The 27,791-nt window shown below is 45.4% G+C and overlaps 2 protein-coding genes across 15 annotated transcripts in view; both read left to right on the forward strand.

Moving 5' to 3' along the window:
• The window catches only part of SLX4 (SLX4 structure-specific endonuclease subunit), a 32,227-nt gene extending 8,985 nt beyond the window's left edge, over nt 1-23,242 (forward strand). For 8 of the 9 annotated variants that reach the window (XM_080556269.1, XM_080556268.1, XM_080556266.1 and 5 more), the window contains 13 exons: nt 607-870; nt 1,684-1,849; nt 3,578-3,793; nt 4,811-5,025; nt 6,106-6,419; nt 8,487-8,769; nt 10,199-10,287; nt 13,416-13,562; nt 15,322-15,491; nt 16,345-18,806; nt 20,217-20,319; nt 20,576-21,058; nt 21,694-23,242. In XM_080556269.1, coding sequence (XP_080412395.1) covers nt 607-870; nt 1,684-1,849; nt 3,578-3,793; nt 4,811-5,025; nt 6,106-6,419; nt 8,487-8,769; nt 10,199-10,287; nt 13,416-13,562; nt 15,322-15,491; nt 16,345-18,806; nt 20,217-20,319; nt 20,576-21,058; nt 21,694-22,033 — 5,252 coding nt within the window. In that variant the 3' untranslated portion in view covers nt 22,034-23,242. The remainder of the gene's footprint in view (nt 1-606; nt 871-1,683; nt 1,850-3,577; nt 3,794-4,810; nt 5,026-6,105; nt 6,420-8,486; nt 8,770-10,198; nt 10,288-13,415; nt 13,563-15,321; nt 15,492-16,344; nt 18,807-20,216; nt 20,320-20,575; nt 21,059-21,693) is intronic. The other variant, XM_080556270.1, reaches the window with a different exon arrangement.
• HMOX2 (heme oxygenase 2) overlaps nt 1-27,791 on the forward strand; it is a 53,203-nt gene that overhangs the window by 8,818 nt on the left and 16,594 nt on the right. For 2 of the 6 annotated variants that reach the window (XM_080556284.1, XM_080556288.1), the window contains exon 1: nt 25,373-25,510. The exons of 1 other annotated variant lie outside the window; for it this stretch is intronic. Coding sequence is in view for 1 of the 5 variants with exons in the window: in XM_080556280.1 (XP_080412406.1) it covers nt 25,418-25,510; nt 27,351-27,458 (201 nt within the window). In the remaining 4 variants the exon portion in view is untranslated. Of the gene's footprint in view, nt 1-23,383; nt 23,521-25,372; nt 25,511-26,776; nt 27,459-27,791 lie in introns of those variants that run through there. 3 more of the 6 variants (XM_080556280.1, XM_080556289.1, XM_080556285.1) reach the window with 3 other exon arrangements.

A 27,791-nucleotide genomic window follows, 5' to 3' on the forward strand; every position in this document is an offset into this window, starting at 1 on the left:
TGTCCTGATAACCTTTCTTAAGTGTCTGTTGCTGACTGCACTGAGACAAGACACTGGGCTAGCAAGCTCTTTGGTCCGATCTCACGTGCTGCCTGTATGCACAGGACACCTCAAAGCAGAGCAGGGGTACGCTGAGGTGTCAGTCTGGCATTACTTCTGCCTGCTGCTTCTTACCACCTCTCTTCGGGACTCCTGGTTCCTCATCTCAGACCCTGAACGTATGAGTCAGTCAGGGTTTGGAGATCAGAGTGAAGAACAGCAGGAAGCACGGGACAGAAGAGGGGGGCTATAGGGCTGCACTGCTTGTTGCCCTCGCTAGTGACCTTCAGGTGAGGTCTTCCTTAATAGTCCTTCCTCTAAAAGGGATACAGAGGTATTTTAACTGCACTGTAGCACAGAAGTGTGATACTGTTACTATAGTTATCAAGTATAAAGTCATGTAATAGCCAAGCACATTGTTCAGGTCTCTTTTTAAGACTAAGTGTTGCAAAGCTGAGCCTGGCTTAGGCTGCTGTTGGGGGGGAGGCTTCCCCCCAGCTCTTGGGGCAGCTCAGCTACTTGTTTTAATACTGACTGGTAAAGCTCTGGTGTTTTCTTCCCTTCTAGTAAATGCTCTGAATGGCTCTTCCCAGACTACATTATCCTTCCATCCTGCTACACAGCCAGGGGCCTGCTCTTCACCCACCTCAAAGATACCGCCACTCGCAGGACCAAAGGCACGGGTAGCAGAGCTGGTAGTGGAGAGAATGCAGCAGTTCAAGAGAGTGGCACCTGAGCAGCTAAAACACAGCACAGACGATAGCTTGCCGAAGTCTGTAGCCAGCGGGGATTTTCCTGATGAAAGCCAGGAGCAGAACTCACCAGAGAATGGTACGTTTCTCCCGTTAGCTCTTGTACGTGCAGAAAGAGTGCTGTGGGCTGGTTAGAACGGTTGCATGAAAAGCAGTGCAGATTCTTGGGCTTTGTTCCCAGCTAGCCTAGTGGCTCAGTGTGCAGCACGGAATAAATCACTCCAGATCACTGAGTAAACTTGCTTTCTCAATTGTTAAAGGACAATCCGTTCTTTTCTCCCAGCTCTTCTCTGAGGCCGAATTAATCTCATGTTAGATTCTGGAGGGATAGTTGACTTTTTGGAAACAGGTTGAGATTGTGACAGGATCAGTCAACCTTGTCATCCTTCCCTTGGGACGGTGTTAGGTAGCTGTTAGGTAAATATGACTCATAGATTGACCCCATCCTTGGAAGATTTCCAAGATTTCCACAAAGGTAATGTGTTCTATGCAGATGAACTGAATCAACAAAAATTGTACTCTGCCTTCATTCTTTTTTAGGTCAAGACCCTGTTTGTTCTGCATCGACACAAAATCTGCTGTGTTTAGTACGTTATGTATAAGATTCCGCATTCTCCCTAGCAGCTTTAGCCAAAGCATTCCCGCCTTTGGCTCTGTCGTGTGATGTACTATGAATAAATCACCACCTACTGCTCCCTGGGTAGTGCAGTTTTGTGTTGTTTAAGGAGTGCATGTTGTACGCTACTTTATGAGAGATCAGGTGTAAAGATGCAAGAGAAAGATTGCAATTACTTTTGTGTGTCTAGTTTAATAATGACAAAAATAACAGCTCCACAGCTTCCATACAGGATTCTTAGTTCTCTGTCTTAGCTAACTCTCCCTTCTTTGCCAGATATCCATGATCTTCCATCCATGCAGCATGATGGTGCTCTGGCTTTGGCTCTTCAGCAGGAAACCAAAGAGGAAGCCCTGGAGGATGCAGGCTTGTTCTTTTGTCAGATCTGCCAAAAGGATCTCTCAGCCATGAACTCAACACGGCGAGAGCAGCACGTTAACAGGTGAAGGGCCAGCTTGATTCGTCCTTTCTGCATCCTCTCCCCATTAACCTCAGACTGTTAGGTCAGCTTGGCCGTTCTAGAACCCGGTAGCAGGGGAGTCTATGTGGTGACATTGACTTTTATGGCCTGAATTAGCAAGTTCATTTGATCTCAAAGCAGTGGCTGATTGTGTCGCGCTGCAGGGCTTCTGCACGAACACGTTAAAGCCAATGCTGCTTTCATCAGTAGTGCTGCAGAGGGGCTGTGGTTGTAAAGTGGCTCGCAAGATTAATGAGGACCCACTATTGCAGATCTGCCAATTTCAGCCAGCAAGGTAATGTTTGCTCTATTTAGCTAAAAGTTGTTTGTATAAGGACAGCTAGAATGTCACTATGTCACTGCATACCCGAGTTGTTTGCAGAGGGAAAAGTGATGCTGTTCAGAAAGATGACTTAGTTGTGTTACAACGCTTGGCAGTGAGAGTGGAGAGGCTAAGGGAAGGCATCCCTGCCTTCTCTTTTGTCAGAATGGTGTGCAACTACATGGATATCAACGCCCTTAACTGAACAGTTTCCTTAGTGGTAAATATCAAGTACTGTTAGTATGTTATATGCAGATAGCTCTTTGTAAATTGTGTGCTTCTCTATTGAGAAAGGATCAGAAACAACACATTTGAACAGTTGTGCGTGCTTCATTAAGGCACTTTAAGGGACTCGGGAATGACTTGGTTTGTCCAGTCATACATCTTGCTATTGAGTGACTTGAGTTCTTTTGGACTGTCTGCAGCTGCAGTTTTGGAGGCGTTACTGCTGTTTCTGTCTTTGGATACTTATTGCTGGTTGAGAGGACAGACAGTGTAAATCAGCGACAGTGTATCAGAAATGCTTTTTGGAAATTAAGTCTGTTTTCTGAACTGTTAAACATGTAATCAATCATAGGATGAGACTGCAGGGTTATAGTGGCAGTGGATTTTTTGATAGCAGTCTTCATCATGAGATGTAAAGCTGCAGGTGGATAGATGCACTGGCAAGCTTGTAATCACCAGTGTTAGTGCGTCAGATGAATGTTCTTTTACACAGCTCTACCTGTGTTGGTTCTGTGTGCCATTCCCTAATCAGGGAGGGCTTCTTATAACATGCTTTGTAAAGAAAACAGACACTGTATCTCTTTGGAGAGGGCAGAAAAAGAACCTTTAAGACTTTTAAACAGTCTTGGCATACCAGAAATTATTAGAAGTTCGTTATCCCGCACTCTAAGTACTTTCTGTGACACAAAACACTGTCCTTGTCAAGTGAGATATCTGACTTGAAAATGGCTTGCATTCTCAACACTGCACTTCGTCATGCCTACAAAAGCACTAAGAAGGACAAGAAATAGTCATGGTCCGGGTGAGGAAGACCTACTGTTTCTCTGGTAGCATGATTCTGTTTTTAATGGTGGTTTAGAAATTATCTGGAATGTTACAATCAATGCAGAAAGAGGGATTAGGTGATGGACACAGAGAGAAATTAAAGAAGTTAATTACTTGTACTTGCTTCTAAGCAACATGTTGTTAATATGCCCGTGAGGCTGTAATTCTGTGTATCTGTTACATGTCATATCCATCACAGCAGTGGGTACATAATTCTTATTTCTTCAGGGGATGTTTCTTTGCCTGTTGCAGATATCAGAGATGGTTGTGCTTCCTTTTCTTTAGTAAGGCTTAAATCTTAGCATGGATAGCCTTAAAGCTTTGCCATCGTCTCACAGGTGTCTGGATGAGATGGAAGATGCGCAGATGTCATCCTCCAGCAAACCACTGGTCCCTGAATGTCCCATCTGTGGGAAGCAATTCCAAACCCCCCAGAGCCGAGTCAGTCACTTGAAGCGCTGTGCTGTCGAGATGGATGTTCCCCCTAAGATGCTTCTTGAGGCAGTGCAGTTGCAGGTGTCCACACTTGGTGATGCACCTCTACAGTTTCCCAGGTAAGCTGGTGAAAATAAAATGTGCTGATTACTGTCTTTGTCCTGAGAGAACTTGACCCTGCGTTCCTGGGAAAGAACTGTGGAAGCAAGGCAGACTCACATGCTGGGGGCCCCCAAGTCCAAAGAACGTCAGGCAGAGCCATGACCCAGTACCACGAGAGGAGGGTGTGGCAGTTAGCTGGAACAAAATATGTTGTTTTCCTTCAGAAGTGGTCAGGTAGTGGATGACTTTAAAAATCATCAGGCAGGAGCAAAATGGGGAGTAAAGAACTTTACACTGTTTTGTCAGAAATATATGTGCTCCGTGAGGCAGTTACGCAGTAAAGCTGAACGGTGTGTTTGAGCTTATTAAGCAGAACACGTAGTACGAGCGTATGCAGTCTCTCCCGAGCATCTGTCTTGCCAATGGCTCAGCTATTCAGCTCGTGGCTGTAGTGGATGTATGCGCTTCACACCTCGAGCCAAGGAGGAAGCAGAGCTGATGTTTTGAAACGTGCTAGGTGCAGAGCTGCATCTGTTGTCTTGGATTTGAGCAGAATCTTCAGAGTACAGCAAGTTGTGCCTGACTGAATTTGTAGGAGGGCTCGTAAGTCCCTTTGTGCTGAGAAGGGACTGTTGCCTGTACACTAAGGAAACAGAGACTGGGAGGGCATTTTTTGGCGATCTTGTTTTCGCCCTGCTTCAACTTTATTTTTTTCCCCCTTTGATACACATTTTTAAAACATTTAGGATAGAGATCGCAGATGTTTAAAAAACACACACAACTTACGTCACTGTTGTGGTCTTGTGTTCTTACCTTTTCAAAATAAGATTTTCTCAAAATTGCTCTAAATTCCATGGGTGCTAAGGAATCTTTTGCTCTCTGCTGGGGAAGAAGGCACCGCAAATAGCTTCTCATTATCCTGGATATGGGAATCTCTCTGTGGAAGCAGAGCAGCTTCTCTGGAATGCTCAGTGTTTCTTGTCTCTGATCCAGTCACAATAACTTGGGCTTCCTGCTGCATTCTTGTATTTCAGCAATCAACCAAGCAGGTCAAAGCGAAAAGGCTCCTCCAAAGAGGACTCAAAGAACAAGCAGAAGAGGGCCAAAATGGAGACTAAGGATGAAGATTTGCTGGTTGCTATGGCAATGTCACGCTCTCTGTTGGAGCAGGAAAAGCAGGAACAGGCAAAATCAGTTACAAACGTGAAACCAGTGGCTGCTTTGCCAATCAAATGGAAGCCAGGATCAGGTATGTGTTAAAGTGAGTTAGTGTCAAAGGCTGTGTTATTGGAGAAGTAATGTAACTTAGCCTGCTCTGCACTTGAACTTTCCTGTTGGGTACAGGACGGAAGACAGCCCAGTTTCTGTTTTATTTAAGCTGTCAGAGCTTAGCAATATGCGAAATCCACATACAGTCAAGAAAGGTTGTGGCATGTCCATGGTTTTTAGTGAAATCCCTTATGAATCTGATGCTTTTTTTCCACTGATTGGTTGTTTTGAAACTGTAAAATATTCTTTAGATGAGCTGTTATTTTTTGTAAGCTGTGAAACTGAAATTACACGAAAAGATCATTGTTATTTCTCTTGCAGTAGATTTTTTCTTACTCATCCTGCTGCAGCCTGGATCAATGCAGCTTTTTCAGCCTTGTCTCTTTTGTCTCTGTTTTCTTTCTAGAGTGGACCTGCATATATTACATGCCATTGAGCATGTGTTTTACCATTTCCGTGTGCAAAAAGGGTTTAGAATGGAAGATAACTGCCAGTGGAGTGTGTTGCATGCTGTATAGAGGGGGGACTTTACTCTTCACAACCCTGCTTAGGTCTCCTTCTGCCAGTTGGATTAGGGGTCGGGCGTTAGTAAGACAAATCTAGTAAGATACAGGATGGCCAAATAATAGCTGTGCAGTGGTCGTGTGGGCTGTGATTCGTTATCATCAGTGACCAGGACACAAAAGAGTCCTTCACAGATGTTTTTTTTTTTCCCTCTCTCTTTTTTCTGAAGCACTAGGATCTAGTCAAAACCCATAGGCACTGTTCTGTGGATCTAGGAGGTAGACTACGTAGATAGCAGTTGCTTCCACAATAGTCACTTTTTGTAGAGATGTGACATCTTCCAACAGCCAGCAGAGCAGTGCAAGCAGGAATCAGTCTTTTCTGGAGTTAATTTCTCCAACAGGGGCAATATGAGGCTTCAGACTCCTTGCAGGAATCCTAAGAGCTGTGTTCAGCTTGTAGCTGCATTTTGGTCACCCCTGACTACAACACTTGAAGGAGCCCTGTGTGTTCAGCCATTTGTTTATCTAGGTTCCTCTTCCTTTTCTTTTTAAAGATAAAAAACGGCGTAAAAGAGGCCCAAGTACACCTCCGCCATTACTTCTTCAGGATCCAGAGAAGGCCCGCAAAAGGATCCAAGAACGGGTAGCTATGCTGCTTGTAGAAGAGGCTGAATTCCCTCCCACCCCTCAGCTTCCCTCTAGCAGGATTTTGGAGAATGAATCTGGGAAAGCAGCCTGGCTCTTGCCATTGCCCAAAAGCAGGGACTGCTTTTTGTGGAATATCAGTGCTCTTACAGGACCTTGTGACCCTGAATTATTCTACACCGCTGGATTAACCCCTCCGATTGTACCTTGGAAGCCTGTGCAGGTGGGACACTTTTGACCTTGCTCTGGTATGTATGTGCCTAGCTCCTTTGCCCTGCAACTCTTCTGTTTCATCACATGGTATTTAGAGAGTGTTCCTTTGCCTCTGCATGCTCACTGCTCCTGTACTGCTGTCCCCTTGTCTTACCCAGTTAGGTTTTATGATCTTGAACTTTCACTTCTTGCTTTTGGAGACAAGACCAAGGTTCATGTTACCGTGCTATTCCTTGACCTTTCAGAAAATAAAATGGGTGGGAACAGTACTGAGTGAAGGGTCTGCATCCCAGTCATTTTTCCACTAGCTTGTCTGTGTTTACAGCAGCCTGGCTCACGTGTTCCATCTTGGCACTTTTCTCCGATGCTGACATGAGCCTTGCCCACGTCCTGCACTTTGCATTGGTGCGGCCTCATCTCAAGCACTGCGTGCAGGTTTGGGCACCACAATATGAGAAGGGCGTAAAACTGTTAGAGAGTGCCCAAAGAAGGGCAGTGAAGATGGTGAAGGGTCTGGAGGGCAAGACGTGTGAGGAGTGGCTGAGGTCCCTTGGTTCATTCAGCCCAGAGCAGAGCAGGCCGAGGGGAGGCCTCATGGCGGCCTGCAGCTCCCTCACGAGGGGAGCGGAGGGGCAGGCGCTGAGCTCTGCTCTCTGGGGACAGCGACAGGACCCGAGGGAACGGCATGGAGCTGGGACAGGGGAGGGTCAGGCTGGGTGTTAGGGAAAGGTTCTGCACCCAGAGGGTGGTCGGGCACTGGGACGGGCTCCCCAGGGCAGTGGTCACGGCACCGAGCTGCAGGAGTTCAAGAAGTGTTTGGACAACGTGCTCAGACACGGTCTGATTTTTGGGTGGTCCCGTGTGGAGCCAGGAGTTGGACTCAGTGATCCTTGTGGGTCCCTTCTGACTTGGGATGTGGTATGATTCTGTGTTGTACTCAGACAGCAAGGAATTGGGTGAAAAGTTTAAACTGAAGACTGATACTTCTGCCTTTCACAAAGGAGAAGCTGGGAGTGCCCACAGTTGTGAAGTATTTGCACTTCAGGCTTGCTCTGTGCATCCCACAGGCTCTTGGCACATGAGCTTTGATCCTATTTTCAGTTCCACTGTTTCGTTCTGTTTTTCATCTGGATTTCATGCCTCTTTCAGTGCTCTGTATTTTTTATTAAAAGTTCCTACAGAAGGAGACAAAGGTCTTTTAATCTCTCATCTTATTACATACTTGCTCTCTGAGAAGACAGGTATCACTTCTCTTCCTTCCCTCACTGCTTCCTGGAAGGATTGTTTTGTGCTTCTGTTCAAAAACTACTGTGCATATGTAGGTACTTTGTTTAATACTTTTTCCGTAGTCAAATCCCAGAGCTTTTCATTGGCTTATCCCCAACTAGGGCTGTAGCAGAGAGGCTCCATTCTATGAAGATCTTTGACCTTTTGGTCAAAGAAAAAGCTGCCAGAAAAGTTTAAAAATAAAAAGTGAGAAGGCCTTTAAAGTTCTGGCAACAATGTGTTTTCCCATCTGATTCCTTCCATTCCAAGAAATGGCTACATCTCTATTTCTAAAATTCTATTTCTACTTAGAAATAAACAAACAAAACTGTTTTTATTGGGAAATAGAACAAATCTGGAAAACATCAGCTCACAGGTGAAAGGTTGATTTTTGTTACACGTGACTGCAAAAATGTTTTAGATCTCTGAACAGAAGCACCTGGACAGCTTCAGCTGCAGCTGTTGCCAGGTGCCCCAGCTTTAATGAAATATTTAGATATTGGAGTGGGAACAGTTCCACTATCCTCTCTCCCTACTTGCCAGTTGCCTGCACAGGCATGCTCCTGGTGAAACCACCTTTTCTGCATTTTCTATTGTAGTTTCCTTTTTTCTTTTTCTCTTTAGAGCTGTCTTTTCTTTGGAGAGTCCTTCATAAAACTACAGAGAGCTTTTGCCTCAGAAGCCCAGGGAACATTCTGCAATCCTTTACTAGATGTTTTGAAAGTATGAACTAGAGACAGTATTCTGAGCTCTGCAAATACATACAACAAGACCTAATTTATTGGTATCTTTTTCCCCCCTTTTTGATCAGAATCATAAGCCAGACAACGTTCTGCTATCAGTAGGATCCGATCAACCAGAACTATCTCAGCAAATTCAGCCTGACCTCAGTTCTCATGATCCCACTTGCATAAAGGTCAGAGACCAAACTTCTGATGAATTCAAGTCAGGCCCTGAAGAAGATGGGCAGTTTTTATCTCACAGCCAGAAGGACGTTCAGAACCTGCAGAACCTAGTTGAGCTGGCCAAGGAAGGACTTACCCTTACTCAGCGGAACCTTGATGTTGACCACATTCAAGCAGCAGAGCAATCAGGTAAATTCTGGCAGCTTTGTGAGCCCTGTCCCTAAGTCCCTTCAGCTACACAGAGCCAGATTTATGCTGTACTAAGTTAGGAGAGCCATGACATTACCCCCAGGATGCTGAAGTTGATCCAGGAGGTGATACTGGGGGGGACAGGACATTTTTCTGCCGTAAACTTTAGTTACAGTGAAACTGACATTTCTAAAGTGATTAATATATCCCAGCATCAAAGAGAACTCCCAGATAGCAGATAATAAATTTTATTTTTAAATTCTCCTAAAGTTATTAAAAGTTTGGGTTTTTTTGCCAGGATGGAGCCCAGACATGTCTAATGACTGGGCCAAAATGTTCATACCAGCTATTTGGACACTCTGTTATGTGCACTGTCTTTTTGCGTCTTGAGACTATTGGGTGAAAGAGAAGTGCAAGAGGGATGATTGTATGTTGGTACATTGGTACATAAACCTGAAGTTTATCTGTACCTATACAGAGGCTAAAAAAAAAAAAACAAAACTAGAATTCCTCCCTGGGCTACTCTAACCTCTCCAGTCATAGCTGCGTGTGGTGCACAACTACACATTTTAAGGTCAATGATATCCCTTAAAATGGCCTAGCCATTTCGCAGAAAGTACTGTGTCTTCTGGTTGCTTGTGAAACAGAACATGGTTGATAAGATCACCTGTCTGTCTGTGTTTTCACTTGGGTATAATATTCCTCTTCCCCTACTAAGCTGCAGCAAATGATTGCTGGTCCTATAAAACTACTCATGGGTTTTCGCTGAAGATATAACTTCCTGGGGGAGGGAAATCATTTCTACACATAAATGTATATTGTGTGTATAAAGCAGCCCAGGGGCAGAAAAGCCACCATGCAGACACTAATGCAAGTGAATCCATTTCTGAAGACCTGAATTCCTTCTGTCGCTCCACATCGTGTTCTGTGCACTGTATAGACTTCCACAGGGCTCGGGCTGTGCAAAACTGATTTCACTGGCTGCCTTTGAGCACCGGGGCCCATGAGCGTTTACTCTAAGTTGAAATGCAGATCCAAGATGCGTTCTGCCTGGCTGATAGAAAGAGGCCATGGTGTGCCCCATCCTGTGCCCTAGTTTTTTTTCTCACTGGAGGGAAACTGAGATGTGGAGAAGCATGCTGCAGTCAGCAGTTCTTGATCTGGGTGTTAATGGCACACACAGATCTGCTGCAGATTGGTGCTGCTCATGGCTGAATGGTACTCAAGGACCCACAGCCTGTCCCAGCCCAGAGCCACACCCCTCCGAAAAAGCCAAGAGGGAGAGAGGCTGAGCTTTCAACCCAGTCAGGCTGACTATAGCATTTGTCTCAGGGAGCCATTGTGGCAGGGATCCTGTTAGCAGTTCGTACATCACTCTGTCTGATGAGGAAGTTGTACATGATCTGCGATGTGCTTTTTCTTCTTTGAGGAAAAGAACTGACTTCCAGTGACTCTCCACATACTGGTTTTGTCCCAGCACTCAAAGAGAAGAGATTCCTGACAAGCAGCTGTAAGAGAGTAAGGACAATCTTTTTTTGTGTGCTTTTTTTGTATTTGCTTACTACTGTAAAAAAGAAGCTGTCACATTTGTGCAATTCATAGAAGAATGGAATATTTTGCGTTCCTTTCTGTGGAAACAAAGAGGTGCTTAAGGTTCACAATCACTCAGGAATCATCATGGGCACAGGTGAGATCAACAGACATGGTATTTATTTGATGTCTGCAAGTAGGCCTGTGAATTTTTCAGTACTTGTCCCACCTGATGAGACAGATGATTTAAAATTGCAGGTAACATAAAGCCAAACTGTGCATCATTTATGTAAAGAGAATCAAGTTAAACAGTTATATACAATTATTATAGCACAAAGAATATTTGGGATAGGGACCAGGGCTGTAGCTGCGCTGCAGTAGGTGGCACTCTGCTTTAATTCCCAGGCAACCTCAGAGAGTGTTAGCTAGAGTCCAGGAGAGACAGAGTTGCCTGGTGCTTTATCCAGGCTCGCATACCCAGCTACTTTGGGTGGTTCTGCATGGAGCTGCTCCTCTTCTGTCATCTTTCTCCCCACACCATGCCAAGCAATGGAAGAGAGAATCCTTGCAAGGACTGACTGACTTGCACTAAAGTTTTAGACAGAAAAGCCTGGCAGATGAGGTGGAATGCTCTGAGGTCCATGGAAGGTGAGCGCTTCTTAGAAGATCGCATTAGCAACAAAAGGATTTAGAACATAAAATTCTCAATTGTGGGAACACATATCAAAGGAACTAATTAACAGTCAGTGTGCTCTCTGGTGACTAGGTGAAGACCATAGGCTAGAAGGTCACAGATGATTTTTATCAAGCCAGTAGTGTTACGTAAATCACATCTTACCCTGGATGCACCTCTCCTTTCTCCCACGGATGTATAATCAGTTTTCTTCAATTAAAGTGCATATAAAAAAACCTCCTAACTCATCCTATTAGGGGGTCATCCACTTTATCTGGGTGAAGCTTACTGTCTTTGGTTTGATAATAAATAATCATGCCATGAAAGGCAGTAGAATTTGGTGCAAGGTAAATTTTGATGCCTTGAGAAGGCAATTTCATGTTGTGCATATAGAATTAAGAGACTTCTGAAAGAAGACAAATCTTTGAGGTGCGAATCAGTACTAAACATGGGCATCCCAGCTACTTGTTACAGAAGCTGTAGATAGTCTTTAGAGGTATTAAAAATATCCTTAGTAGAAAGCGTATCTTGTTTTATAAACTTCTGTGTACATTAAAACAAAGGCCTTTAGCGATACAGAGACTGTTCTGATACTGTTGTTGGAACTCAGTTGCTACCAGCGCTAACGGAATGACCATTTGTTCACATCTGGTTTGATTCTATGATTCATGATTGCTGAGCAAACGAAGTCTTGCTGAAGAGATTTGTGCTTTATATGAACACGGCAGTGGTAACCATGTAGAGCAAATACATTCACTGCATCACTGCACACCTCCACCACCCATGCTTAAGAGCCTTGTCACATCTGTGGAGTCCAGTCTAGCTGGCCTCCTCGGTAGGAGGGAGCGTCTTGGTGTGCTCTCTGACAGGAGCACCTACCCACTTGGAACTGTCTTTGGACCAATCCGTTCCCTTTGCACAGAGAATGGTGCAGCCAGGAATTTTCTAGTCTTATTTAATTTCCCCATTCTTGACTTGTAATTTTAGCATCGGCAGGAAAGCTGTTCTGGGCTTGTTGCCTGGAGCTCAGCATCAGGAGTCTGTGTTTGCTGGCTTCCTGAGGTACTGTCTTGCAGGTATCTACCTGCCAAGAATAAGAAAACAAGAAACATCGGATTAGTTTCCAGACTGAGCTTCCTGTCTTCCCCTTGGAGATCAGTCCACACCACTGCCATGACACGCAGTCTTCCCTAGCCCACCTATGAAGACCTGGAAGACGTGTTCTGGTGTGTGCTGCTGTTTCAGTGCTAATTAGTATTGGCTGCCTGCAAACACATGCTGGAGCAAGTAGAAAGGTTGGGCTTCCACAGTCCACTGAGCTAATGTGGAAACCTGCTAATAAAATAAAGAGCTGTGCTGTCCAGATGGAACTGCATCTCATGCAGATGTTTGCTAGAATAAAACTTGCATTTCGTCAGCTCTGCAGTAGGTTCAAAAAGCACAAGGTCGGTGACTATTGTATTATGTATAAACTGTTTTTCACTTACAGTCAGACAGCCTCTCAACATGAGGTGACAGTATTTCACGCTGGCCACCTCCAGAGGCACAACACTTGCCTAGAGGGATCTGAGTCTTTAGAGGATTGCCTGGATTGGGTTTTACTGGGAGCAGCTCCAGAGCAGAAACAATGTATATCGCTGCTGTCTTTGGCAGCATACCCCAGGCCTCACCGTACTATCACCATTAACCAGTCACAGGTAGCTCAGGCAACAAGCCCTCCCTAAAATTCCAGCAAGGGCTTCTAGAACTGTAATAGAAATTGTTTGTTTTCTTGTTGTTGTTGTTCGTTTGTTTTGAGTGAAATTTTCAAAAAGAGTTTCCATAACAAGCACAGAAGTTCCTTTGAACTAGACACCTACATTGGTTTTATTCTATGTGGGCCCCTTGCTGCAGAGCTGCTCTCAGCTGTCACTGCCAGCCAGTGAACAAGAAAAGAAAGGCTCCTTACCCCACCATTGAGTCATCCTCTTTCCTCTTACTATAATTACAGTGGATTGAGTTCAAGTCAATCAAAGTGGAAACTACAGCTTCCTAAAAATGTGGTGGAAGGCAGCAGATCAAGAGGCCAACTGTAGGCAGTGGCTAGACCACATCAGGAAATGGTGTGGCAAAGATCTGATGGTGATAATGTGCTGTAACGCAAGTAGAGTAGAATACAGCATGGCTGCCTGTTCTTCACTATGGCGAGTTTGTGAAAAAGTAGAAAGGAGGGGGAGGAAAGCAACCCCAGAGATGTCTGACAGACTTGTCTGCATATTCGTCTTATGGAAGACCTTGAGTTGATACGGCTGCTGATCATCTGCAGAAGGCAATGGCAGTGCATCCAGACTGGGGCCCACAATAAAGCAATACTGACCAACTGGGTTTTTCCCTCCTTATTTGTTAGGAAAATGTCTGACAGCTGTAATATAACTTTTGTCTTTGTGTTCCTTCCGTGTTCTAGTCCTCCCTCAGGTTGCTGGCTGAAGATTTCAGTGCAATGGTCAACAACCCCCACTTCAGTGACGTGCAGTTCCAGGTGGACTCTGGGGAAGTCATTTATGCCCACATGTTTGTGTTGTACGCACGGTGTCCACAGGCCGTTCAGGTTGTAAGTACTGTTGATACACTTTTCTTTTCTGATTCAGTAAGGCCCAGACTGCTCACACCTATGGTCAGTGCTGCTGCAGGATCAGCACAGGGTCAGCTGCTGGGCCTAATGACAAGTGCCTCTGGACATGTAGTGTTTTGTTTTTTTTTTGTCTCAGGAAGCCAGAATCCTGACAAAGTGGTGGAAAATGTAGTACTTTATGTGGGGAGACGATGGGGAGGCAAGGATCCTTCTTTGCATTCTGCCTTTGAGCAATGGAATAAACTTCCTACGTGCTCTTTGACCTTGAATTTTTGCACCTGTACAAGTGCAGTTTGCCTTGTCTATCTTGGTGTGTCCTGCCTTCCACCTAGGCTGTGAAGCTTGAATACAGAGTAGAGGAATTCTGGGCAGTACTTGAAAATTGCCTGCATAGAGGTTTTGCCACTCTCACAGTTGGTTTGGAGGAAGCTGCACTGAACTGCGTGTTTTGCAAGAGTAGTGAATAGTTCCCGTATTCCCAGAAACATTTTGGGTTGAATAGTTCCCAGCCTGCTCCTTTGCAGCCTCCTGTCGGCATGGTGAAAGGCAGTGAACCTAGGATTTGAATTCTGCTCTTTCACAGAGTTGCCACCAGTCCATGCAATCAGCTTCCTAACAAAAGAAGCTTTTCGTAAGAGCTGCCCTTTTGGAAACGGTGGAATTAGTTTTATCCTCATGTATGTTGGCAGCATTTCCCACACAAGGTGCCTCAAGCCATTTCTAAGGGGTCCACGAGAGTTGGGGAAAGGAAAAAGTAGGCTCATATATGCCATACAGTGGTCTTAATGTGAAATTTATTAAGGGATCTTCTCAACCACTAGCACAGATGCCTGTGCCCACAACACACAGGATTTTAAAAACCATGTGTTAGCCAGATTCTATTACTTTTTCCCTGCAACGCTATCTGGCTTCACCATTCCCTGCAACTGCTTTCATGGGCAGAAATCATTTGCGTGACTGCAGTTGTGAGATTGGCCCCCATGCTGTGTTTTTTATTCTTGCAGAGAGTTGTTTTCCAGTAAGTCCCTACCTGCAAAGCAATGTTTCACATTTATTTTCTGTATAGGTGCTCTTATTTGTTGCAGCTTTTGAGTAACAATGAGAAAGAAATGAATCAGAGATGGCTTTGGAGCTCATGCTTTCTGTTGCATGATGTCCCCTGACCCTGGACAGATTTTCAGATAGCACATTACATGATTTGGCTACAAAGGAAGTGACACCTTACTGAACTGAAGAAGCATTTTCAGCAAAACCTGAGATCAAGTTGGACCCACACAGACAACGGTCCAGTTCAGTGAGGTAGTGTTTATACGATGTCTCTTTTCCTGTGAGACACCAGGAGAACTAGAATTTTGGCAGTGTATCAAATGAAGGTAAATTTAAAACAGATCAGAGGAAGCTCTCTCGTAAGAAAGTTGTAGATAACTCCCAACTTGTGCTCTGGGCAGTAACTGCATTTCAAAACTGACTGGAGAACTCTAAGACCATCTCTTATATGTGTGCCTAAAACAAGTAGTCAAATTTTGTATAAGCTAACAACTCTAGGGTCAGGAAGGAAATAGCCTGTTCATCTGAAGCTCTACGTAACTGGTCATTTTAGCTTCCTTCAGAGGCCTCAGGTCCTGGTCCTAGGCCAAGCCTTTGGTGAAGGAAAGGAGTAATCTGATAGGAATAAGAACATTAATGTTGCTGTTCCGTTAACAGCAAATGGACTTTATTTGCTTTCCTCTTACCCCAGGTTCACAGGGAAGGGTTCTTAGTGGAGGAGGATGGGAACGCGCAGACGCGCCGTGTGCTGCTGAGTGACGTGACAGGAGAGGCGGCCTGTGCGTTCCTGCGATACCTGTATGCTGCTGATGCTGGTATCCCTGCTGGGATGTTGCCCCAGGTCGGGGCTCTGGCTGCCAGGTTTGTACTGTGAACGTATTTTGGGTCCTTCCCTGCTTTCAGCCATGACCCCAACCTGAGATCTTCCATTGTTTTTTTTTAGTAGCTTACAACTTCCATAGTCCTCTGCTTACATCTTAAGTGAAACCTGAACGTAACAGCATCCTACCCCCATCTTTTCCATGACTCTCTTCAGGTTATATCCGTGTGAGATTTCCTATTTTCAGTATAAGCCTAGCCCACTTTCGCCAAGAGTTTTGTCTGGACCTTTTCATTGACAGATGATGTTGTCAATGATGATGAGCGTGTCTACATGTCTACACACATCATCAAGATGTGTGGTTTGTAAAGCATTGCACTATTGACACGTGTAATCTAAAGAATGCTTGCAGAACGTATTGGATGTGTTTTACTAATGTGTTTTATCAGCTGTGCTCTCGTTCATGAACCTAGACACACGTTAAGTAAAGAGTTTGAAATAGGAGCAACTGAGATGTGGATGGTTGGGTCTTGACAATATGTATGTAGAGAGGTGCCCTGTCACACCAAAAAGCCATGAAGCTTGCACGTAACAGGCATCCAGCCCCTGCCATGCCATGGGACTTCCACCAGTGCTATTGGCAAAGGGGTTTCAGTGTAGTGGTATAGCCATTGAATCTCATACGTAAAAGAAGGAAAAATGAACCTGGTGCTTTTATGTGGGTGACACCTGGTAAAGAGAATTCCGAATTTTAGGAGTACACTGGAGCTTGTGTATGTTAGGAAACGAAGCTCCTCATGCAGATTCTTCCAAGGTTCACAAGTGATCAGGCAGCCAAATGGTGGAGAAATACTGGAAGAGGAAGGTATTAACATTACTATTATATCCTTGCAGGTTTGGTGTGAGGGAGCTGATAGCAGAGTGTGAAAATAACACTGGAGAGAGCCAGGTGTCTTCTGGAGTGGATTCAGAAGATGATCTGATCTCTGTGAGGGATGACAAAGACTGTGAGGACAGAGCTGAGAACTTCCAAGACCTATTGAAGTCAGTATGGGTGGGTGAAGATGAGGAAGAAGCAGCTGTCCTGAACCCTGAATGTGAGAAAGAAGATGACAATGGGGTGGGTGAACAGGAGCTAGAGGAAATCTATGAGTTTGCTGCGACTCAGAGAAAGATAGTTCAATGTGAAACAGAATTGAGTGAGGGAACAGACTGCAGCACGTCCAGTGACACTGAGGCAGCCCTAGGTATGAACCAGCAGATGGAGGAGGAAGAAGTAAAGAGGTCTGAATCTGCTTCAATAAGTAACAGCTTCAAAGATCTGAGGGATGACAATGATGTGGAAAGATCTAAATGTGACTTGTCTGCACAAAAAGAGAAAATGCAGAATATAAATAGATGCAAAAGAATGAATGTTGCACAGATCCCTTTTGTGCCTCACCACAGTGAACCTCAAAAGTGGGATGTAGCATCCCATGATGCCACCACTAATGAAGGAGAGACCGTTAGGAGATGTGATGGTGGGAAGGATTCCGAGTCATCTCAGGTCTCATGTGATGTAGAAGGGGAAAGTCACTGTGAAAAACAGTTTTCTAGCTTCCACAATGGTACTAATGTAAATGAAAATTATGAACACTTATTTTCTGCAACTCAGGGAGATTACTCTGAGCCTTCCCTGATGAAAGAAGGTATTGAAGAATCAGAAAAGACTCTCTGTGAAAAACATGTTGATATTAATGATTCTCTTCTGAACAGCAAATCGCAAAAAGACCTCTCTCCACATAGAAACTCTTTGTACGGTTCTCCTTTCAAAGCTTATGTGCCCGTTTTTCCTGCTGTCGGCTCTTCACCTGTGTCTCCAAAATCGGACAGAAAGCTTGCCAGAGAACATGTGTCAGCATTAGAGCAAAATAAAAAGAAAAAATCATTCCCATCTAATGAAATACTCTTTCAGAAAGCTAATGAGCTGGTTACTGCATCAGGAAACGAGAACACAATTCCTCCAGCAGAGCTTCCCCACACTGATTTAAACAAGCATATGAATGTCCCAGTGCTGTCATCACCGGTTATCAGAACTCAAGATCCTGCAGCTCAGGGGAATGAGAAGTGTGATGTTATTGTTTTATCTTCTGATGATGAAATGGAGTTACAAGAAGACAAGAAGTCACCAGAGTCAGGCTCTGCTCTGAAGGAAATGGAAGTCTCTGGGCAACTGAAATGTACAAATGTAGAACAAGGTCCTGAGATACCAAAACCTGAATATAACTCATCAGTCACTGAAACAGAGCAGAAATCAACACAAGTCTCATGTGTCATTACAGAAAAGGTGCATATAAGTAATGGTGTAAAGATGTCCACTGAATTGCCTCTCAGCAGCCAAGTAGATGGTTGTACAGAGGGCAAGCAGAGTCCAGACCTGAGCCCTGAAAAAAGGCTCCATGAAGTTTCTTCAGGTACAGACAGCTCCTGGATAGTGCCAGACACACCAGTTCTGACCAAAAGCAGAAATTTCTCAACACAGACTCATGTCACAAGTATTAACTCTTCAGAGAATACAGGACCTAAAGCCAGCACAAGAAGCCTAGCAGCTTCTTTCAGTAACCATGAAATGGATAGGAATTTAGAAAATGTTTCTGAACCAGCATTGTCAGACAAACATTTGCCTCTGGAGAACTCAGTCAGTGAAAGGAATCCTTCCGTCAGCCCAGAAGCAGAATCATCTTCTGAGAAATCCCCACCAGTTTCTGCAGTGGATGCCATTCTCCTCTCCCCTGGCCACACCAACATGAAAAGCAAATGTGCTAATATCTCCGTTTTGTCCAAATCTGTGCCTCCTGGCCATGAGCAGTCATTGGAAGATAAAACAAACATCAGCGTGGTTGAGGTAGAGGACAGCGAGGGGGAGAAGGAAATAAGTATAGCTTCTTTGAGCAGTAGTGTCTTGCTTAGTGACGAACCCCCAGTTCCTGTTGGTGAGTGCTGGCCTGTCGAGTATCTGTCACCAGTCAGAGGTAACAGCCAGGGCTCCAAACAGGTTGGCCATGCCAACACCAGAGCTGCCAGCAGTCCCGAACCTGGCTCTTCACATGACCAGTGGGAGAGCCCAGACCAAGCACAGGAAATTAAGGGCAGTACTCCTCTTCAAGGAAATCCTGCTGGCAGAAGAACAACTTTCTTCTGTCTTGAAAAGAGTCCTATTGAGGCCTGTACATCAGAGGGCAGTAGACCAAGTTACCTGAACTCCAAAATCTGGGATGATTGGGATGGAGAAGAAGAGGAAGAGGAATTTCCAGAGATGCTTCCTTTGTCGCAGAGGGTGTCAGCTGCAGCAGATGCAAATCTTGTAAAGACTCCTGGTAAGAGCTTGTATTGATACCAGATTCACTGAACTATGTTAAATTGTTTTCATTTTAAGTGGTCATCCCACCTGTTGTTCACTTGATATGTTGAAAGGGCTTTTGGCCTTCTAATCTGAAGTAGTTGCCAGGGCCAGGCACAAAGAAGGTGGAGTCATCTGGTGTTGGGGAGAACATACCTAAATGAGAGATTCTTGGAGCATTCCTACTTGTGTTTTATTTGTGCTGGTTCTTTGATAGTGATAGTACTTGCTGCAGAAACTCCAGGTACCTGGAATAAAACAAACAAACAAAAAAAAACACTAACCAAGACAAAAAGGAACCTTCAGCTTGCATGCTGGTCGATATTTGTTCCCTGTAGTAGTGGGTGTTCTATACAGTCTTTTGCTTTTAATGCGTTCACAAAGTGATGCTTGTGCTTATGTGAGGATATCTGGTAAGCAACAAGATGCAGCTAGCACAGGCTGCAGGGGGTTTCCTTGTATTGAGGCCAGCTGGAGGTGAGTGCCTATCCCTGCCTGTGGGTTTGCTTCATGCATGCTTTCCTGCCAAACCCTGCTGATGCATGGTTGTTTTGACATGTGCTGCCTTCTGTTTGCTGGTTCTGGCCCTTGTAGCAGCCCTCTGAGTGCCCATCAGATACCCTGAGTGCAGGGTTCAGTGAAGGGTCACAGGGCACACGTAAGGCTGAGAGCCACAGCACTCTTCCCATCTTTGCCACTGGCTTGCACTGGGATCTGCAGGAGTTGAGCCTTCTTGAATGCCTGACAGTACATGAAATGCTGACATAACCTCTTTGGTCTCAAGAACTTAAAAGGATTCGTATTTTACCTGTGTTGCACTTGCATGGTTCCTTCCACCTAAGACCAATAATTGATCTCATAGTATCTAATTAAAATATTGTGCCATACTAAGTGAGTAGTTTAACAGGTGCTTAGAACATGACCTGTGAGACTGACTGGGCTTTACAATGTCAGTAAATAGGTATCATTAAATCCGGGTCTAACTCAGGATCCCCGAAGTTCGACTTGCTCAGTTTCTTCTTCGTCAAGTCTCTCAGGACATTTCCTTCCTGAGAGCAGAACTACTTTACAGAATTCAGTAAACATACTTTTTTCACTGCCTTGCAAAAATTGCTTGTTCTAGACCTGGCTTATGTCTTGATTTAAGCCGTTTTCCATTTTAAAGTCAGTTAAAACCAAGTGTCCCAGTCTAGAAAAAGAAAGGCATTGACTGTTCAGTCCAATATGAAGGTAAGTAGTAAGTAAAAGAGCTTGCAGAAAAGTCGTACTACTTAATTATTATGCATTATTAGAATATCTAACACCAGATATAGGTGGGGGGAAGCTATCAGCCATTTTAAGTGCTTTCTGTGCTAAGTCTGATCGTGGTAATTTCATCCTGCTGCAGAACCTGCCTGTCAGGAGAGCAACCAGTCTCCCAGGACTCCAGTGACACCAATGCCAGCTTACTCCATGATGGAGACCCCACAGCTGAAGAAGGAGTTGAAAAGGTTAGCACTACCCGCTTGAGTACATCTCGTTGAGCAAAAACTTGCTGACAGGTAGTGTGAAAGAAAGCTCCTGGACTGAAAGGGAAGCCTTGGTGAAACTCCAGTCACTGTTTTTTGAGGTCATATCACACTCCTCCAGTGAACCCCTGGAATTCCTGGTGTGAGCACCTTCCTAAGCTGTGACAGTGGAAGGCTGCAGCATTATTCTGTGATTCTGTGATTTATCTTAGCCTAAGCTCCCACCTTTCTCTTTCAGATTTGGAGTTCGTCCTCTCCCAAAGCGCCAGATGGTGTTGAAGCTGAAGGAGATATTCCAGTATACTCACCGGGATGTGGACTCTGACTTTGAAGACGAAATCCCATCCTCCCAGCCTCCCCCACAGAAGTCCCCAGCCAAACGCTGTAGGCAGTCAAAGGCAGCACAGACCACAGGTGGAAAGCGTCCCAAAGCCTCGAGGGCTGCGAGCAAAAGGAAGCAGGTTGCTACGGCTTCTTCAGTGCCCACTGTGGGAAGGGCTGGTGGTGACCTTGTTGGACCCCCTGAAAAAGGCTGTGCAGCCCCCAAGCAGGGAACTGAAATGACACATCACCCAGAAGGAGCCAAAGAGCAGACCAGGTCAGCTGTATCTCCTGGGGGATGGTCTCTGGCAGATGATGGTGAAGACCTGATGCTGTCAACATCTCAGAAGTCTACAACTTCTTCAGGGGACAGCAGCGACATCTCTTTTGGTTCACAGAGGTAGGGAAACAAAATGCTAAACAAAACAATGGTGCAGGACAGAGATGAGCTAGGAACACGGCAGAGGTGAGTGTCGATGTGGCCTGAAAGGGGCCTTGCTGCCTCCTTGGGTTTGTTATTTGAAGGTCATCACAGTCCTATGAAAGAAACAGATGTGTTTTTTAGTTTAATTCCCAATGGGCTATTCTCAGAGGTTGAAAGTGTTTGTGGCTGAGACTGCACACGGGAAAGGCCCACGTCTGTCATGCCTGGTCAGAACGACTCTGCAAGTTACCACAAAGAGCACTCAAAGCGCTGACTGAGAGACTGCAGCTAGAGTAGGGAAAGGAGAGCACAGCACGCCTCAGCACAGGCTGCCACAGTATGGCCGCAGTAGGTGCTGTGGATCAGGAGCAAGGAACACCAGACACCTTTGGGGCTGGCTGAGCAGGACCAGAGCTGGCATGGCCGGGATGGGGGAGTTTGCAGAACACATGCCGTGTTCTTCTTCGCTCACTTTGTGGGTGCTGGTGTTGGTCTATGATCCTACAGAAGGTAGTCTCAAGGGCTGGCCACCAGGTACTTGGGGAGCTCTGGTCCTGTCCTTGATGACTTGTTCTTTCTTTGATTTCTGGTCTATTTGATCTTGATTTCAGTTCTTTTGCGAAAGAATTTGAGGCCTGTGCATTTGCATCTGAAGAAGAAGAAGAAGAAGAGGTTCCAGCATCTCAGGCAGCAGCTCGGGAAGAAGAAAAGCTGGAGGCAGTGAGGTGCTACATCCGTTCAAACCCAGCCCTGTACCGCAGGATTCTCTTCTATGAGCCGATTGAGCTGGCTGTGCTGCATGCAGAGCTGAAACTGAACGGCATTAAGATTGCCAAGGCAAAGCTGCTGGACTTTTTGGATGCTCACTGCATCACCTTTACCACAGCTGGAGCACGGAAAGAGAAGGAGCAGAAAGGAAAGGGGAACAAAAGACGGAGGAAACGATACTGAACAGAGCCCACTCCTCCATCCTGAAAATTCTGTACATGGAGGCCTTCTTCGTAAGGTGGAAACCCTATTGCAGGCTGGTGCTGTCAGTGATGGTGTGATCAGTGGGTGCACTGCTCCTCCTTGTGGCCCGCTGCCCAGATGACATGCTGCAGAATGGATCTGAGCTGAGCTTTTCTTCCCAGCCTTCCTCCGAGTTGCACAAACTCCTCTTTCAGGAGCCTCTTTCTATCCCACGATTTTCCTCCTGTACATTTTCTTGTCTTTCCATTTTTCTAGTAGGTTTTAGGTCCCCAACCTTTCTTCCTCTTGGTGCTTCTGGAAGCAGGTGCTTCCTCCAGTGACTCTTGCCAAGGTCTTTGCCCTGGCCTTGGGCTATGGCCTACTTCACCCTTCAAGTTCCAGTATTGAGTAGAATAACCCATCCCAGCCAGTCCCCTTTCCTCTGTGTAAAGCACTTGAGTAGTAAGACCCCAGTGACTTCAGTCTTCTTTTTTTCACCATATGATTTTCCTGCTGATTGTTAAGGCAGGGAGGAGCATTGTGTGCCTCTCTTCTGTCCTTGATTCAATTTGTGGTCTCTGGTAAAACTCATAAATCCGTGTTCCAGAAGTGGCTGCAGAACAGTGGAGGTGTTTTGCTAGTCTATTTGTGATGGCTCCCCAGAGTGCCCTCTGACACCAGATGTCATGTGAAAACTGTTGAACGTTCAGCTGTGTATGTTCACTTGCGTGCTGGGATCTGTGCTAACGATATCATCTGCTCCATTTCCAAAGCATTGTTTTACCTTGGTATTGTAGCTTGACTATGCCCTTGACAGAGATGTTTTTAAAAAGACAGTGTTATAGTGGCCAGTGGGTTTCTTAAGCACTTCTTATAGTCTGATCTAAACCCACTTCCTTGATCTTTCTCATTTTCAAACTGGACTGATCTTTGGTTGTAAACTGTCTGGGACACCTGGAGAAGTCTTAGACCCCAAATTGCCATCTTGTATTTATTTACTTTTAGATCATCTGACTTTTCTCTGTTCTGGCAGCTCTGAGTCTGCAAAGAGTCTCACTCGGCAAACTGGACACAACACTTCAAAAGAAAGCCTAATTTCTAGACGTATTTATATATTTGGAAAATATTTTTTTTTATTATTATTATTATTTGATACAGTACAACCTTGGATTTATTTGATTTACATACAATAAACAATTTGTAAGGTAACAATGCTAAGCTATAAGTAATGTCTTATGAGGGACTTGGGGGTCGGGTCGTTCTAGGCAGCGGTGTTGGGTCTGGTTGAGAGCAGGAGGAGCTCCACAGTCTGCGGCTGTACTGCCCGGAACCTGAGCAGAAACCTGGAGGAAGAGGAGTTGTGGCGGGTGCCCTGCAGCAAAGAGAGGTGGAATGGGAGAGGCCACCTGGCAGTGGCTGATGAGCGGTGCGTTGGTGACCTGGAGAGCGACGAGCTGCCCCGTTCTTCAGGGACGCGCGGCCCAAAGGTAAGGGAGGCTACGGGGAGGGCAGGGGAAGGTGCTGGAGTCTGCCAGGACGGCTGCGGGGAAGGGTCTGCTCTGGCCTTGGAGGGAGGGCTGCTGGTGAAGGGGAAACAGGTAACTTGTTCATGACCGAGGGCTTATGAACCTCCTCCCTCAAGTGTCGCAGCAGCATGTGTAATGGCGTGGGGACTTCCTAGCAAAACCTGTCATGTCTGGTGAATTTTCAGGAACTTGGGGTAGCTTTCTTCCCTGGCAGTCACAGCACTTCTCTCCCCCACTTTCTTGTGCAAGAGCTGCTATGAGACAACTTCGTTAGATGGCCAAGGCTTGCCTTTAAGTGGCATTCCAGGAAATGTTTCCCTCAGCGTACCGTGTGTTTCTCTCAAGCACACGCTTCATGCTCAGAAAAAGCTTCAGCCATACTTGTCAGTCTTAATATGGGAAAATAAATAAGATCCAGTCCCAGCTTTTTTGCTCTGCTTTTAAAGTAAGACTTACATTTATGATCAAAGATTTTTTAATCAATTCTTTGTTACATCTTAAACTTTGGCAAAGGCAGGGTCACATTTTGGTGCATATAAATTACAATTGTTCAAGTATAAGAGCATTTTGTCATAAAATACTGTTTAGCATGCTGTGAAAAAAGTCTGAATTTTAGTCACTGAAAGTGTCTCCATCCTCTTGTTTTTGTCATCCATAAAACTTGCAACTGGGCAGTCTTTGTCTAATGTAAAAAGATAATTTTAAATATCACATCTGCACTGTCAGGGTTTGGACATAACCTATGATGCTTTCTTATTTATGAAGCTGACAAAATGTCTCTTGTAATTCTAAAATTTTTCTCAGATGACAGATAAAGGATTTAAAATCTTTTACAGCCTTTAAGAACACAAGGACATATCTGACATTTTACTGCAAATTTTCTGAAAGCAATTATTCATTCGCCTGCTCCATTAATCCGCAAGCAAAGAGTGCCTCCCCAAGCTAACATTGGCGTTGCCATCTGCCAACGATCATATGTTGCCAGTCTGATTTGTATGTAATTCTGTGTTTCTTACCTTCACGATGCAGACTCATATTCTGCCTTGGAAAATCCATTGTCATCATTTTTTATTTCCGACTGTGTAGTGGCATCTAAAAAAATATATTGATACTTCTATTTGTTTTAACACTTCCAAGGCTACAGAAAAAAACACCTTTTCAATTAAGGTTTTAATTGTTTTTTAAGTTAAAAAAGGAGCAGATACATTACTGGCGTTGCTGAAACCTTCTGTCTTACCAAGATGTACCACGTTAACTCTGAATGAGCTTTGGAAAGCACAGCTTCTAAATTCACTGTGGCAGTCAAAAGATGTGTGTCATTGATTTATGGATACTGTTTTGTAGCTGTGTTGTTTTGTTTATTGTCACATTTCCTGCCTAAAAAAATAGTCTCAAAAGGTTTATTCTGAAAAGCTGTGCGGCAGATGTGTTTGTAATAACCTTGCATATGATAAGAGCGCTGTTTCCTTATACAGACACGGGTCTGTCCTCTTACCTTAGAAGTCACCCTGTCTGTTAATGACATTTCTTCATTGGATATAATCCATCACCATGGCCAAGACCTATGCAGAAGTCAATTTAACCACAAAACATGAGAGTACTATAAAGCATACAGTAGTGACTGCTGTATTTTCCCTTAGTACTGGGCCAACAGACTACAAATATTATGTTTACAGTGCTAGCGTTTAGATTTCATGGGGATAAATATGACAGCAATCCTTCCTGCAGTTCTTTTAGAGGACTAGATCTGTTTGGGAAATACATTTCAAATGTACTCATTTGCTTTTTGCTAATGCTTTAAATCATTCCTGTATAACATTTCTTTCAGAGACATTGCATATAAGCTGCTTGCTGTTTAATGAAACACCAAAGTGCCTGGGAGAGACGACACAGCCTTCAGCAAAGATGTCTCTGTGATTCAGCTGCTGTCCCCCAGAACGGGGTTTCGGAGGTACGTGCGGTATTTCTCTGCCCAGGTCTCTTGTCTCTGGCTGGCCAGCTGCTCTAGTGCCCATGCAGTCACCCAGTAAGCTTAAACTGGGGGATACATTCACAGCAGTATGGGACATTGACTCACTCCTTGCCTAAGCTCAGCACAAGCCCACTTCCCCCTTTCCCATTGCTCTATACAACAGCGAAGGCCACATCTCCACTCTTGTGACCTAGGACTGTCCAGCTACCTGATGCAGCACACCTGGTGGGCCCTGATCTGCCAGCAGGACACTGAGCCCGAGTACAAATTCCCAGAGCTCTGCTTTGCTGCCTTCTGGCACTTTCTTCTCAGAAGGAGTTGGTTACCTCCTTGGTTATTGTCATGTCTCAATGTTTGTTTGTCTTCATTGAAATTCTGCAACAAGGTGTCTGTGTTTCAGCCTGGGGTGGGCGTTTGCTGTTCACCTGACAGAAACCTTCCCAGAAATGCTCTTTTATACCATTTACTTTCCTGGGTGTTGGTGCAGAGAAGGGTGAAAGATGGTAGTGTTTGGCACAGTGGCATGGCAGCACGTTAGAGAGGTGCTTGAAGGGGATTGAGCAAGTGAAGCCAAGAGGAGAGAGGAATGGCCTGACTTTGGAAGTACCAGCAGCCCATAGGACAGCCTGGGCTGGAAGGGGCTGCAGCACATTTGTGTCTGCTGGCAACCCCAGAGACAGCTCCCAGAATTGGCAGTGTGACTCATTTTCCTGCCAGTCTCCCAGTTTTATGAACATAAAATGTTCATCTCACATCGTAGAGCTGTTGAGGTTACAGGGGTGTAGGGCTAAATAACAACATCCAGTTTTAGAAACATGGCAGCACAAAGGGAATGACAGACATGAAGCTGGCTAAAATCATCCTTGTTTTTGTGCTCTTTCACCGGTGCCCGGCCATATGCCAGGGCTCTCTCGTTGTGCCGTGAGAGGCAAACAGACTGCTTTTCTGGGCAGTAAAGTCCCTTGTTCAGTGTCAAGTGACTGGCCATCCTGTTTGTGTGGCGGCTGCTCATCTGGCGTGAGAGAACAGACAGTGATGTGCTCTGCCCAAAGCCGGTGCTGCTGGTGCTGCCTCCTGCCCAGGCAGCCTCGGCCTGAAGCCAGTGAGCTCCTGCAGTGCCCAGTGCCTGCCTTCCCCGCAGGAACAACCAGCTCCAGCAGCACCTGCTGGGAGCTGCACAGGCTTTCATGCTCTGACGTTTGTGGGAGGCCAGAGCGCGAAGTCACCTGAATGTCCCTTCAGCACAGGCTGGATGGCAGAGTCACCGCAGCACCATGAGCCCAGGAGGAGGAAGGATTTCACCTTAGCGCCCTGCTCTGTGCTGGTATTACTTATTCAAGTGTGTTGTGTTCTTTCTTTGCTTTCTCTGAAGCATCTGTCTTGTCAGCTGCTGGGCAGGGAGCTGTGTGCTGTACTCAGAGCTCAGGTTTGTCAGCCATATGTCCTCCACGTGGGGTGTGCAAAGAGTGTGGATATGTTTTCTCCCAAGTGCAGCATACAGGAGCCCTGCACCTCCTTGGACTCGCTGCTCACTTGAGAAGCAGTGTGCCTTGTGGCACAAAATCACAGTAAGCACAAGCTCCAGAGAAATGGGGACAGAGAACCAGAGGCATATGAGCAACATACCTCAAACAGCTTCTGCTGCAGCTAATGTCTCCCAGTGGGAGTGATTTTTCACTGTGTGCACACCATTGTGGTGATGCTGGAGCCAGGAGGAGGTGAAATCTAAGTCCAGGAGGGTTTAAAACAGAGGCCGTCTGTGGGACTGGGGATACTGCGATGGAAGTTTGACTTGCACACCTTTTCCTTTCATTGAAAGAGGTTGTCCTTGGCTGGAGGAAAACAGCACAGCTTTGTTCTACGGAGATGTGTGGGCTGGGTGTCCTGGGAGAGCCCTGCTGGCTTCTGGCACTCTTCAAACTCTGAGGTGAGGAAAGCTGGGAACCAGATGTGTCTCAGCCATGCCAAAGCGATTGCTATCAGATGTGCGAAGCATTGCCTTCACACTTAGCAAGTGTTTTGGCAGAATAGCTGTTAGCTACCTGTGGGTCAGCTCCTTGGGTCCCTGGAGCCCAGCCCAGCCACTGTATTGTAGCACCTGCCTCCATTTTCTGGCAGACGCTCATCTCTGCCAGTCTGGAGGTCGGAAGAGACCAAAGCCAAGCCACCTGCACACGTCTCCCTCCCACCCACCTATCACATGTGATTTGTCTCAATTTTCTACTGTGGGCAAGGACAGTTCCCAAGGGATGTGTCTTCC

The sequence above is a fragment of the Anser brachyrhynchus genome (assembly GCF_964034855.1).
Source record: "Anser brachyrhynchus genome assembly, chromosome: 15".
NCBI lineage: Eukaryota > Metazoa > Chordata > Aves > Anseriformes > Anatidae > Anser > Anser brachyrhynchus.